This window comes from Entelurus aequoreus, linkage group LG28, assembly GCF_033978785.1.
Source record: "Entelurus aequoreus isolate RoL-2023_Sb linkage group LG28, RoL_Eaeq_v1.1, whole genome shotgun sequence".
NCBI lineage: Eukaryota > Metazoa > Chordata > Actinopteri > Syngnathiformes > Syngnathidae > Entelurus > Entelurus aequoreus.
Window position 1 is genome coordinate 927331 of NC_084758.1, and position 13072 is coordinate 940402.

Below are 13072 nucleotides of genomic sequence, written 5' to 3' on the forward strand. Positions count from 1 at the left end.
GTATGTATATATTTATGTATGTATATATGTATATATGTATACATGTATGTATTTATGTATGTATGTACATATCCATGTGTCCATGTATCCATGTATCCATGTATGTATGTATGCATGTATGTATATATTTATGTATGTATATATTTATGTATGTATGCATGTATGTATGTATGTATTTATGTATATATGTATATATGTATATATGTATATATGTATCCATGTATGTATGTATGCATGTATGTATATATTTATGTATGTATATATTTATGTATGTATGCATGTATGTATGTATGTATTTATGTATATATGTATATATGTATCCATGTATGTATGTGTCCATGTATGTATATATTTATGTATGTATATATTTATGTATGTATCCATGTATGTATATATGTATATATGTATGTATGTATCCATGTATGTATATATTTATGTATGCATGTATGCATGTATGTATGTATGTATCCAAGTATCCATGTATGCATGTATGTGTGTAAGTATGTATGTATATATATTGAGGCAAAAGGAGCTCCAACCAAGTATTGAGTATTGTACATGCTCATATTTTTCATTTTCATACTTTTCAGTTGGCCAACATTTCTAAAAATCCCTTTTTTGTATTAGCCTTAAGTAATATTCTAATTTTGTGACACACGGAATTTTGGATTTTCATTTGTTGCCACTTCAAATCATCAAAATTAAATGAAATAAACATTTGAATGCATCAGTCTGTGTGCAATGAATAAATATAATGTACAAGTTACACCTTTTGAATGCAATTACTGAAATAAATCAAGTTTTTCAAAATATTCTAATTTACTGGCTTTTACCTGTATATATATATACATATATATATACACACATCCATGTTTGTATACATATATGTACGTATGTATTGTGAAGTGTAAAAAAGGTGCAAACAATGAGTTTGTACAAGCAGCTTTAAATAAATATTTTTATTCTGTTATTGTCTTTTTACAGGTACAAAGCATACAACATGTTATATGTTATAGTTTTATAAAAAAGTGGAAAATGGGGACGTTACACGACGCATGTAACAGATGTCACAAAATAGGCTTTTTTAAACCCTTACTTTCCCCGAAAGTAAGAACACGTTTGCTTTTCGGCTTGTGAAAAATATGAATAAAAAGACAGCTTAAGTAGTTTTAAGTTAATAAAAGGTAGAAAAAAGGAGGGCGAAGGACCAGGACCAGGACGTGGATGACAAATGAGGCTTTCAACAACAATATACACACATTCAGTCTTTCTTTTGTCCTCTGGTCCTTCACGTGAGCAATGTTGACCCCGCGCCTCCATGCTGCCATCCTCAAATGTCCGTAAGGCAGGCGGCGTGCTCCATCCTCGCTCTTGGAGCGATGGTGCAGGCCAGGAATTCATCAGCACAGAAGAGTTGAGGCAGCGGCCATGTTGGTTTCCAAAGGCTGGCAAGCTTGGAGGTCTCGCAAGGCGCCGCCTTACTGCATTCAAGTCGTCTGTTATTCAGAAGCTCCCACCCAGCCAAATAAATATCCTCCTCACACGTATTGTTCGGCTTCTCCTTCGGTGAGAATAGTTACAGAGCCATCGCCACTTTTCATCTCAATGTCTCTCGCCGCCGCGTCCTCAGGCAGCATGGCCAAGTCCTTGAACACGTCCACGTAATGTCCGAACCCGGGACCCCAGCTTAGGAGGTGGTCCCAGTTGAAGCCCCCGCCCGGAGGCCCTACTTTGTGAGGCAGGGTGTTGTGCTGCTCGCCGGGGGGGAATTGAGCCACGCCGGGACTTCCCTCCGCCCGCCGGCTGGAGTACCGCCTCTGCTTGAGTCTGCCGCCGTAATCCTCGTCGTCCGCGTCCGACTCGTTGACTTGCGATAGTTTGGGGACGCGGGCGCCGTAACAGACGGGCTTGTCCCGGTCGTACTCCATCTCGGAGCAGGTGAAGGAGTCGTGCGAGTCGCTCTCTGAGGACGACTCCGGTGCGGGGATGCCGTCGGCGGGGTTGCGGACGCGCGAGAGCGGCCGGCGGCAGTCCTCTTCCGAGCTGGAGCGGCCGTGGTCGGCGCTGCAGATGCTGGGGTTGCGAGGGCGCGGGTTGTTGAGCCGCTCCACCTCCTCGATGGAGAGCCCCACGGGGGGTCCCGTCTCCAAGGGGATCTGCTCCACGGGCTGCTTCAGCCGGCTGCCGGGGCGAGACACGTGGCCGGCCATGGCCTGCGGGCTCTTACTGCGTCTGCCCAGCCGGGTGGCGTAGTTGAACATGGGCGGTGGCTGGCACATGTCGTTGGGGCTGCCCTCGCGGCGGGCCAGGTTGAGCTCCCTGGTGGGAGTGTTTCTGTAAAAGGAGGAGGAGGGCTTGGCGAAGGGGGCCGGCGAGTGCCTGGAAAGAGGGTTGGGGGTGGGGCAAGCCGAGTGGGAGTGGCTTAGGGGGGTGGATCTAAGTGCTTGTTGGTACTGCGGCTGGTAGGTGTAGCTGGTGGCGCCCAGGGGCAAGGGCGACTGGCGGGCAAAGCCCAGCGGACTGTGTCTCTGGATGGAGAATTTAGGCGTGTGGCTGCGGAAGTGCTTGTAGTGCTGAATGATGTCGGCGTCAGACGGAGCGATGCTGCTGGCGTTGTCGATGTCGTAGTGCTCCATGTCCGCCTCCTGACCACTACAGGGGGCGCACGGGGCACTGGGGATGGCCTCGTTGTTGTGAGGGATGTCGGATTCATCGTAGATCAGGTAAGGGTTCTCCCTCTCGATGATGTCCGGCTTTGGATTACCTTCCGGTTGCTTGCGCACCGTCATGTCGTCTCCGTAAGGCGGGATGTTGTCTGGGTCATCAAAGGCCACATTTTCGCTGCCTTTCTTCTTCTTTTTCTTTTTCTCCTTGGGTTTCTTGTCCTTGGGCTCCTTTGGCACTTTGGTGTTGTTGCGGCCTCTGCAGTGGTTGCACAGGATCAGGCCGAGCACCACCAAGGCCAGCAGGGTGGCACAGCTCCCCACCATGGCGGGCACCGCCCAAATAGGCAGAACCATGGCCTCCGTCACGGGGTTTGGACTGCAGATGAAGCCGCCGTTGTTGGCCGTCTTGCAGGAGGTTCCTTGTGGGCACTGCACACCCAAACACGCCACCAGGGTCTCGCAGGTCTTGCCGGTGTAGAACTGGGAGCAGGCGCAGGAGTAACCGGAATGGGGCTCGGGCACGCAGCTCCCGTGGTTCTGACAGGGGTTGGAGGTGCAGTCGCCTGGTGGCACACACTGGTAGGCGTACCACTGGTTGATGCACATCAGGCCGTCCCAGCAGGGGGCGCTCCCGCACAGGTCAGGACCCCTGCAGCCCATCTTCACTGACGGACTTGTCCGCGTTAAGGTGACAAGATGGTGTTCTCCGGCAAACGGCAGGTTGTGGTTGTTGTATTTCACGAAGGCCAAGCAGCCGTCGAAACCTGCACACACACACACACACACACACACACACACACACACACACACACACACACACACACACACACACACACACACACACACACACACACACACACACACACACACACACACACACACACACACACACACACACACACACACACACACACACACACACACACAAAACAGAAACTATCAGACGCTGCCAGGACACAAAGTTCTGCTTCTGTGACTTCCCAAACATACTACATGTTGGACATAATAATAACATTGTCTCACTGTAACAACCTTTCATTCATGTCATACATACATGGATACATACATACATACAGTATGTATCCATGTATGTATGTATGTATGTATGTACATCAACAAAAGCAATGGTTGATGTGGATGTCAACCATATCTATGGTTGATATCAATCATATGTATAAACATGTGTGTATGTTCATATGTATGTTTGTTCATATGTATGAACATGTATGTATGTTCATATGTATGTTCATATGTAAGAACATGTGTGTATGTTCATATGTATGTATGAACATATGTATAAACATATGTATGTTTATATGTATGTATGTTCATATGTAAGAACATGTGCATATGTTCATATGTATGTTCATATGTAGGAACATGTGTGTATGTTCATATGTATGTTCATATGTATGTTCATATGTATAAACATATGTATGAACATGTGTGTATGTTCATATGTATAAACATATGTATAAACATATGTATAAACATATGTATGTTCATATGTATGTATGAACATATGTATAAACATGTATGTTTGTTCATATGTATAAACATGTGCATATGTTCATATGTATAAACATATGTATGTTCATATGTATGTTTGTTCATATGTATAAACATGTGCATATGTTCATATGTATAAACATATGTATGTTCATATGTATGTTTGTTCATATGTATAAACATGTGCATATGTTCATATGTATGTTCATATGTATAAACATATGTATGAACATGTGTGTATGTTCATATGTATAAACATATGTATAAACATATGTATAAACATATGTATGTTCATATGTATGTATGAACATATGTATAAACATGTATGTTTGTTCATATGTATAAACATGTGCATATGTTCATATGTATGAACATATGTATGTTCATATGTATAAACATGTACGTTTGTTCATATGTATGTATGAACATATGTATAAACATGTATGTTTGTTCATATGTAAGAACATGTGTGTATGTTCATATGTATGAATGTTCATATGTAGGAACATATGTATAAACATGTGCATATGTTCATATGTATGTTCATATGTAAGAACATGTGTGTATGTTCATATGTACGAACATATGTATAAACATGTATGTTTGTTCATATGTATAAACATATGTATGAACATGTGTGTATGTTCATATGTATGTATGAACATATGTATAAACATGTATGTATGTTCATATGTATAAACATGTATGTTTGTTCATATGTATAAACATGTGCATATGTTCATATGTATGTTTGTTCATATGTATGAACATATGTATGAACATGTGTGTATGTTCATATGTATGTATGTTCATATGTATAAACATATGTATAAACATATGTATGTTTATATGTATGTTCATATGTATGAACATATGTATAAACATGTGTATGTTCATATGTATAAACATGTATGTTTGTTCATATGTATAAACATGTGCATATGTTCATATGTATGTTCATATGTAAGAACATGTGTGTATGTTCATATGTATGTTCATATGTATAAACATATGTATAAACATATGTATGTTTATATGTATGTATGTTCATATGTAAGAACATGTGTGTATGTTCATATGTATGAATGTTCATATGTAGGAACATATGTATAAACATGTGCATATGTTCATATGTATGTTCATATGTAAGAACATGTGTGTATGTTCATATGTACGAACATATGTATAAACATGTATGTTTGTTCATATGTATAAACATATGTATGAACATGTGTGTATGTTCATATGTATGTATGAACATATGTATAAACATGTATGTATGTTCATATGTATAAACATGTATGTTTGTTCATATGTATAAACATGTGCATATGTTCATATGTATGTTTGTTCATATGTATGAACATATGTATGAACATGTGTGTATGTTCATATGTATGTATGTTCATATGTATAAACATATGTATAAACATATGTATGTTTATATGTATGTTCATATGTATGAACATATGTATGAACATATGTATAAACATGTATGTTTGTTCATATGTATAAACATGTGCATATGTTCATATGTATGTTCATATGTAAGAACATGTGTGTATGTTCATATGTATGTTCATATGTATAAACATATGTATAAACATATGTATGTTTATATGTATGTATGTTCATATGTATAAACATATGTATGTTTATATGTATGTTCATATGTATAAACATGTATGTTTGTTCATATGTATAAACATGTGCATATGTTCATATGTATGTTCATATGTATGTTCATATGTATAAACATATGTATGAACATGTGTGTATGTTCATATGTATAAACATATGTATAAACATATGTATGTTCATATGTATGAATGTTCATATGTATGAATGTTCATATGTATAAACATATGTATGTTCATATGTATGTACATATGTAAGAACATGTGTGTATGTTCATATGTATGTTTGTTCATATGTATAAACATGTATGTATGTTCATATGTATAAACATGTATGTATGTTCATATGTATAAACATATGTATAAACATGTATGTTCATATGTAAGAACATGTGCATATGTTCATATGTATGTTCATATGTAAGAACATGTGTGTATGTTCATATGTATGTTCATATGTATAAACATATGTATAAACATATGTATGTTTATATGTATGTATGTTCATATGTAAGAACATGTGTGTATGTTCATATGTATGAATGTTCATATGTAGGAACATATGTATAAACATGTGCATATGTTCATATGTATGTTCATATGTAAGAACATGTGTGTATGTTCATATGTACGAACATATGTATAAACATGTATGTTTGTTCATATGTATAAACATATGTATGAACATGTGTGTATGTTCATATGTATGTATGAACATATGTATAAACATGTATGTATGTTCATATGTATAAACATGTATGTTTGTTCATATGTATAAACATGTGCATATGTTCATATGTATGTTTGTTCATATGTATGAACATATGTATGAACATGTGTGTATGTTCATATGTATGTATGTTCATATGTATAAACATATGTATAAACATATGTATGTTTATATGTATGTTCATATGTATGAACATATGTATGAACATATGTATAAACATGTATGTTTGTTCATATGTATAAACATGTGCATATGTTCATATGTATGTTCATATGTAAGAACATGTGTGTATGTTCATATGTATGTTCATATGTATAAACATATGTATAAACATATGTATGTTTATATGTATGTATGTTCATATGTATAAACATATGTATGTTTATATGTATGTTCATATGTATAAACATGTATGTTTGTTCATATGTATAAACATGTGCATATGTTCATATGTATGTTCATATGTATGTTAATATGTATAAACATATGTATGAACATGTGTGTATGTTCATATGTATAAACATATGTATGAACATGTGTGTATGTTCATATGTATGAATGTTCATATGTATAAACATATGTATGTTCATATGTATGTACATATGTAAGAACATGTGTGTATGTTCATATGTATGTTTGTTCATATGTATAAACATGTATGTATGTTCATATGTATAAACATGTATGTATGTTCATATGTATAAACATATGTATGAACATGTGTGTATGTTCATATGTATGTATGTTCATATGTATAAACATGTATGTATGTTCATATGTATAAACATATGTATAAACATGTATGTTCATATGTAAGAACATGTGCATATGTTCATATGTATAAACATATGTATGAACATGTATGTTTGTTCATATGTATAAACATATGTATGTTCATATGTATAAACATATGTATGAACATATGTATAAACATATGTATGTTCATATGTAAGAACATGTGCATATGTTCATATGTATATGTTCATATGTATGTTCATATGTATGTTCATATGTATAAACATGTGCATATGTTCATATGTATGTTCATATGTAAGAACATGTGTGTATGTTCATATGTATGAACATATGTATAAACATGTGCATATGTTCATATGTATATGTTCATATGTATGTTCATATGTATGTTCATATGTATAAACATATGTATGTTCATATGTATGAAAGTTCATATGTAGGAACATATGTATGTACATATGTATAAACATGTGCATATGTTCATATGTATGTTCATATGTAAGAACATGTGTATGAACATGTGCATATGTTCATATATATGCACATGTTCATACATATGAACATACATACATATAAACATATATACATATGAACATACATGTTTATACATATGTATGTATGTTCATATGTATAAACATATATATGTTCATATGTATAGGCCAAAAGCAAAATCATTAGTGAAATATGTCTATTTGAGGCTTCCTAAGAAATAAATTGCAATGGTTTAACAAAAATGACAGACAGGAATTAAGTTGAAGCTGTTAAGTTAACACACTTATATTATTGTTAAGTTAACACACTTATATTATTGTACAGTCTGCCACAAATATGAAGCAGGGTGGGTATTGAACCCAGTACCTTTCATTGCGAGTCAGCAGTCCTAACCTCTGGTCTATGCTGGGTTTTGTCAAGTAAAGATCGTGTTCATAATGGAGGACTACTACTACTCAGTGAAGTATGATAGAGGGAGAATGTCAACATGTTGTGTTGAAAAGAAAGGCAGACTAGCTCACTGTGTAAGACTGACTGCTGCATGCCATGCATGTAGTAATCCACCACTTGGAACTAAGTATGTATGTAGGCCTTTTTGTTTCACCGCCATTATAGTTGGACATATATATCTATATATATAGGTATATACCGTAATTTCCGGACTATAAGCCGCACCTGACTATAAGCCGCACCAGCTAAATTAAGGGGAAAATACAGATTGCTCCATATATAAGCCGCACCCGACTATAAGCCGCAGGGTTTTGATGTGTAATTAGCGTAGTATATAGTGTAATTAGCGTAGTATATAGTGTAATTAGCGTAGTATATAGTGTAATTAGCGTAGTATATAGTGTAATTAGCGTAGTATATAGTGTAATTAGCGTAGTATAGAGGGGTTCCTGCTACCACGGAGGGGATTGTCGGGACAGAGATGACTGTTTGGTAGCGCAAAGCGTCCCATTTATTAACAATAAATCTTTCAATCATTCAATCAAACTTTCACATCTTTGACATGGCGAACAGCATTCGTGCAGAGTACAAATAATACAACGCTGCAAAGTAATACAAAGTGCTCGCCTGTACGTTATCAAAATAAGCAGCCTACCGGTATATGAAAAGTCAGTCTTTAATCATTGTGTCATCGTCTTCCTCCTGCGTACTAAAACCACCCAAATCCTCTTCGTCGGTGTCGGAGAAGAACAGGCCGTAAATAAGCCGCACCCTTGTATAAGCCGCAGGGACCAGAACGAGGGGGAAAAAGTAGCGGCTTATAGTCCGGAAATTACGGTATATATATATATAGAGAGAGAGAGAGAGAGAGAGACAGAGAGAGAGAGAGAATACATACATGTATTCATACACCGCCATCATAGTATATATATATATATATAGATATAGATATAGATATAATATATATATATATATATATATATATATATATATATATATATATATATATATATATATATATATATATATATATATATATATATATATATATATATATATATATATATATATATATATATATATATATATTATGAGAGAGAGAGAGAGACAGAATACATACATGTATGATACATATATTAATACATACATACAAGAAGCTTTCATTCATAAGTCCAACATGGTCTCAGAAGCTTTCATTCATTTAGTGTGCAACTGATAATATTTATTTATTTAATCAGGATTATTTATCAACTATTTTAACTCTTTATTCTGCTATTTTCTGTTTTACTTATTGATATTACTACTGTTATTCTTAGTATTTGTATATATTTATTATTTGTACTTTAATCACAATTATTTATCAACTATTTTAAACTCTTATATTCTATTTTGGTATTTTCTGTTTTATTTATTGATATTACTGGTATTCTTAATATTTAAAGTTTTTAAATCTGGCTTTTTACGAAATATTGTATTTATTGTTAATATTACTACTTTGTTTTATTATTTATGTTTTATTCAGACTTATTTACATTTTTTAACCATTATTCTGTTATTTTTTGTTTTATTCATTGCTAATATTACCACTATTCATTTGTACTAATTGATGTTTGTATTTATATGTTAATCAGGCTTTTTTCAACTCTTCTTCATCTTTACTCTTTTTATTTCCATTTATATTATTCTTACTTTTTGATGTTATTTATTTATTATCCATATTTGATATCAGGTGTATTTATCTTTTTGATCAACATTTTACACTCTTTTTCATCTTTATTGCTATTATTATTATTATTACTCATTTATTATTATTATTTTAATCACTCATATTTATGATTTTAATCACAATTTTTAGTGAACATGTTTTAACTTCTAATTGTTTGTGTTATTTTGTGTTTCATGTATTGCTATTATTGCTACTATTCTACTATTGATTGTGTTTTATTTACACTTCAATCATTGCTACTATTCTACTATTGATTGTGTTTTATTTACACTTCAATCACTCATTTTCTACTTTTCAAGCAGCCTTTTGCTTCAAAGCTGTTGGAGCTTGATGGTGTTATTGTGCATTGACGGTGTTATTGTGCATTGATGGTGTTATTGTGCATTGATGGTGTTATTGTGCATTGATGGTGTTATTGTGCATTGATGGTGTTATTGTGCATTGATGGTGTTATTGTGCATTGATGGTGTTATTGTGCATTGACGGTGTTATTGTGCATTGATGGTGTTATTGTGCATTGACGGTGTTATTGTGCATTAATGGTGTTATTGTGCATTGACGGTGTTATTGTGCATTGATGGTGTTATTGTGCATTGGTGGTGTTATTGTGCATTGACGGTGTTATTGTGCATTAATGGTGTTATTGTGCATTGACGGTGTTATTGTGCATTGATGGTGTTATTGTGCATTGATGGTGTTATTGTGCATTGATGGTGTTATTGTGCATTGACGGTGTTATTGTGCATTGGTGGTGTTATTGTGGATTGACGGTGTTATTGTGCATTAATGGTGTTATTGTGCATTGGTGGTGTTATTGTGCATTGGTGGTGTTATTGTGCATTGATGGTGTTATTGTGCATTGACGGTGTTATTGTGCATTGATGGTGTTATTGTGCATTGATGGTGTTATTGTGCATTGGTGGTGTTATTGTGCATTGATGGTGTTATTGTGCATTGATGGTGTTATTGTGCATTGATGGTGTTATTGTGCATTGATGGTGTTATTGTGCATTGATGGTGTTATTGTGCATTGACGGTGTTATTGTGCATTGACGGTGTTATTGTGCATTGACGGTGTTATTGTGCATTGATGGTGTTATTGTGCATTGATGGTGTTATTGTGCATTGGTGGTGTTATTGTGCATTGACGGTGTTATTGTGCATTGATGGTGTTATTGTGCATTGGTGGTGTTATTGTGCATTGGTGGTGTTATTGTGCATTGACGGTGTTATTGTGCATTGATGGTGTTATTGTGCATTGACGGTGTTATTGTGCATTGATGGTGTTATTGTGCATTGGTGGTGTTATTGTGCATTGATGGTGTTATTGTGCATTGATGGTGTTATTGTGCATTGGTGGTGTTATTGTGCATTGATGGTGTTATTGTACATTGATGGTGTTATTGTGCATTGACAGTGTTATTGTGCATTGATGGTGTTATTGTGCATTGACGGTGTTATTGTGCATTGATGGTGTTATTGTGCATTGGTGGTGTTATTGTGCATTGATGGTGTTATTGTGCATTGACGGTGTTATTGTGCATTGATGGTGTTATTGTGCATTGATGGTGTTATTGTGCATTGATGGTGTTATTGTGCATTGACAGTGTTATTGTGCATTGGTGGTGTTATTGTGCATTGGTGGTGTTATTGTGCATTGATGGTGTTATTGTGCATTGGTGGTGTTATTGTGCATTGACGGTGTTATTGTGCATTGATGGTGTTATTGTGCATTGGTGGTGTTATTGTACATTGACGGTGTTATTGTGCATTGATGGTGTTATTGTGCATTGACAGTGTTATTGTGCATTGATGGTGTTATTGTGCATTGATGGTGTTATTGTGCATTGGTGGTGTTATTGTGCATTGATGGTGTTATTGTGCATTGACAGTGTTATTGTGCATTGGTGGTGTTATTGTGCATTGGTGGTGTTATTGTGCATTGATGGTGTTATTGTGCATTGGTGGTGTTATTGTGCATTGACGGTGTTATTGTGCATTGATGGTGTTATTGTGCATTGGTGGTGTTATTGTACATTGACGGTGTTATTGTGCATTGATGGTGTTATTGTGCATTGACGGTGTTATTGTGCATTGATGGTGTTATTGTGCATTGATGGTGTTATTGTGCATTGATGGTGTTATTGTGCATTGATGGTGTTATTGTGCATTGATGGTGTTATTGTGCATTGATGGTGTTATTGTGCATTGATGGTGTTATTGTGCATTGACAGTGTTATTGTGCATTGATGGTGTTATTGTGCATTGATGGTGTTATTGTGCATTGATGGTGTTATTGTACATTGATGGTGTTATTGTGCATTGATGGTGTTATTGTGCATTGATGGTGTTATTGTGCATTGATGGTGTTATTGTGCATTGATGGTGTTATTGTGCATTGGTGGTGTTATTGTGCATTGATGGTGTTATTGTGCATTGGTGGTGTTATTGTGCATTGATGGTGTTATTGTGCATTGGTGGTGTTATTGTGCATTGATGGTGTTATTGTGCATTGATGGTGTTATTGTGCATTGATGGTGTTATTGTGCATTGATGGTGTTATTGTGCATTGGTGGTGTTATTGTGCATTGATGGTGTTATTGTGCATTGATGGTGTTATTGTGCATTGACGGTGTTATTGTGCATTGGTGGTGTTATTGTGCATTGCTACTGACCTGCGGCGGCTCCACCCGGGACTCCACCCAGGGACAAGGTGGAGACGTGCAGCCCTCCAAAGTGGTGTGTGTGGTGGTGTATGAGGCGAGCGTGGGTGTGGTCCAGCAGCAGCAGAGTGGTGGTGCAGTTCCTGAGCAGCAGCAAGACGTGCCACTGACCGTCTGACATCACCACCTCACCCACGCTGCGCTCCACCTTGCCACCTGCACCCGCCTCCGACACGTAGTGGATGTTGCCCTTCCTCAGCTGGGGGAGAACACAACTGCATCACTTCTCTCACAAAGCTTTTATTTTGAAATCAGCTGCTGTGTCATTATTTTGAAGTTCCATCCACCAAACATGACTTTCAGTTGTTTGTGAAGGCCAAAAGTGATCAGGAGGCCTCCACTGTCTGTTAGTTAGTTAAATAGTGGTTAGTTAGTTGGTGTAA

The 13072-nt window shown here is 36.1% G+C and overlaps 1 protein-coding gene across 2 annotated transcripts in view; it reads right to left on the bottom strand.

Annotated features, from left to right (window-relative positions):
- Nucleotides 1-970: 970 nt before the first annotated feature.
- LOC133644948 (protocadherin Fat 4-like) overlaps nt 971-13072 on the bottom strand; it is a 99565-nt gene continuing 87463 nt past the window's right edge. For both annotated transcript variants that reach the window (XM_062039712.1, XM_062039711.1), the window contains exons 13-14: nt 12642-12888; nt 971-3430 (exon numbers count right to left, since the gene is read on the bottom strand). In XM_062039712.1, the coding sequence (XP_061895696.1) occupies nt 1539-3430; nt 12642-12888 (2139 nt within the window). In that variant the 3' untranslated portion in view covers nt 971-1538. The remainder of the gene's footprint in view (nt 3431-12641; nt 12889-13072) is intronic.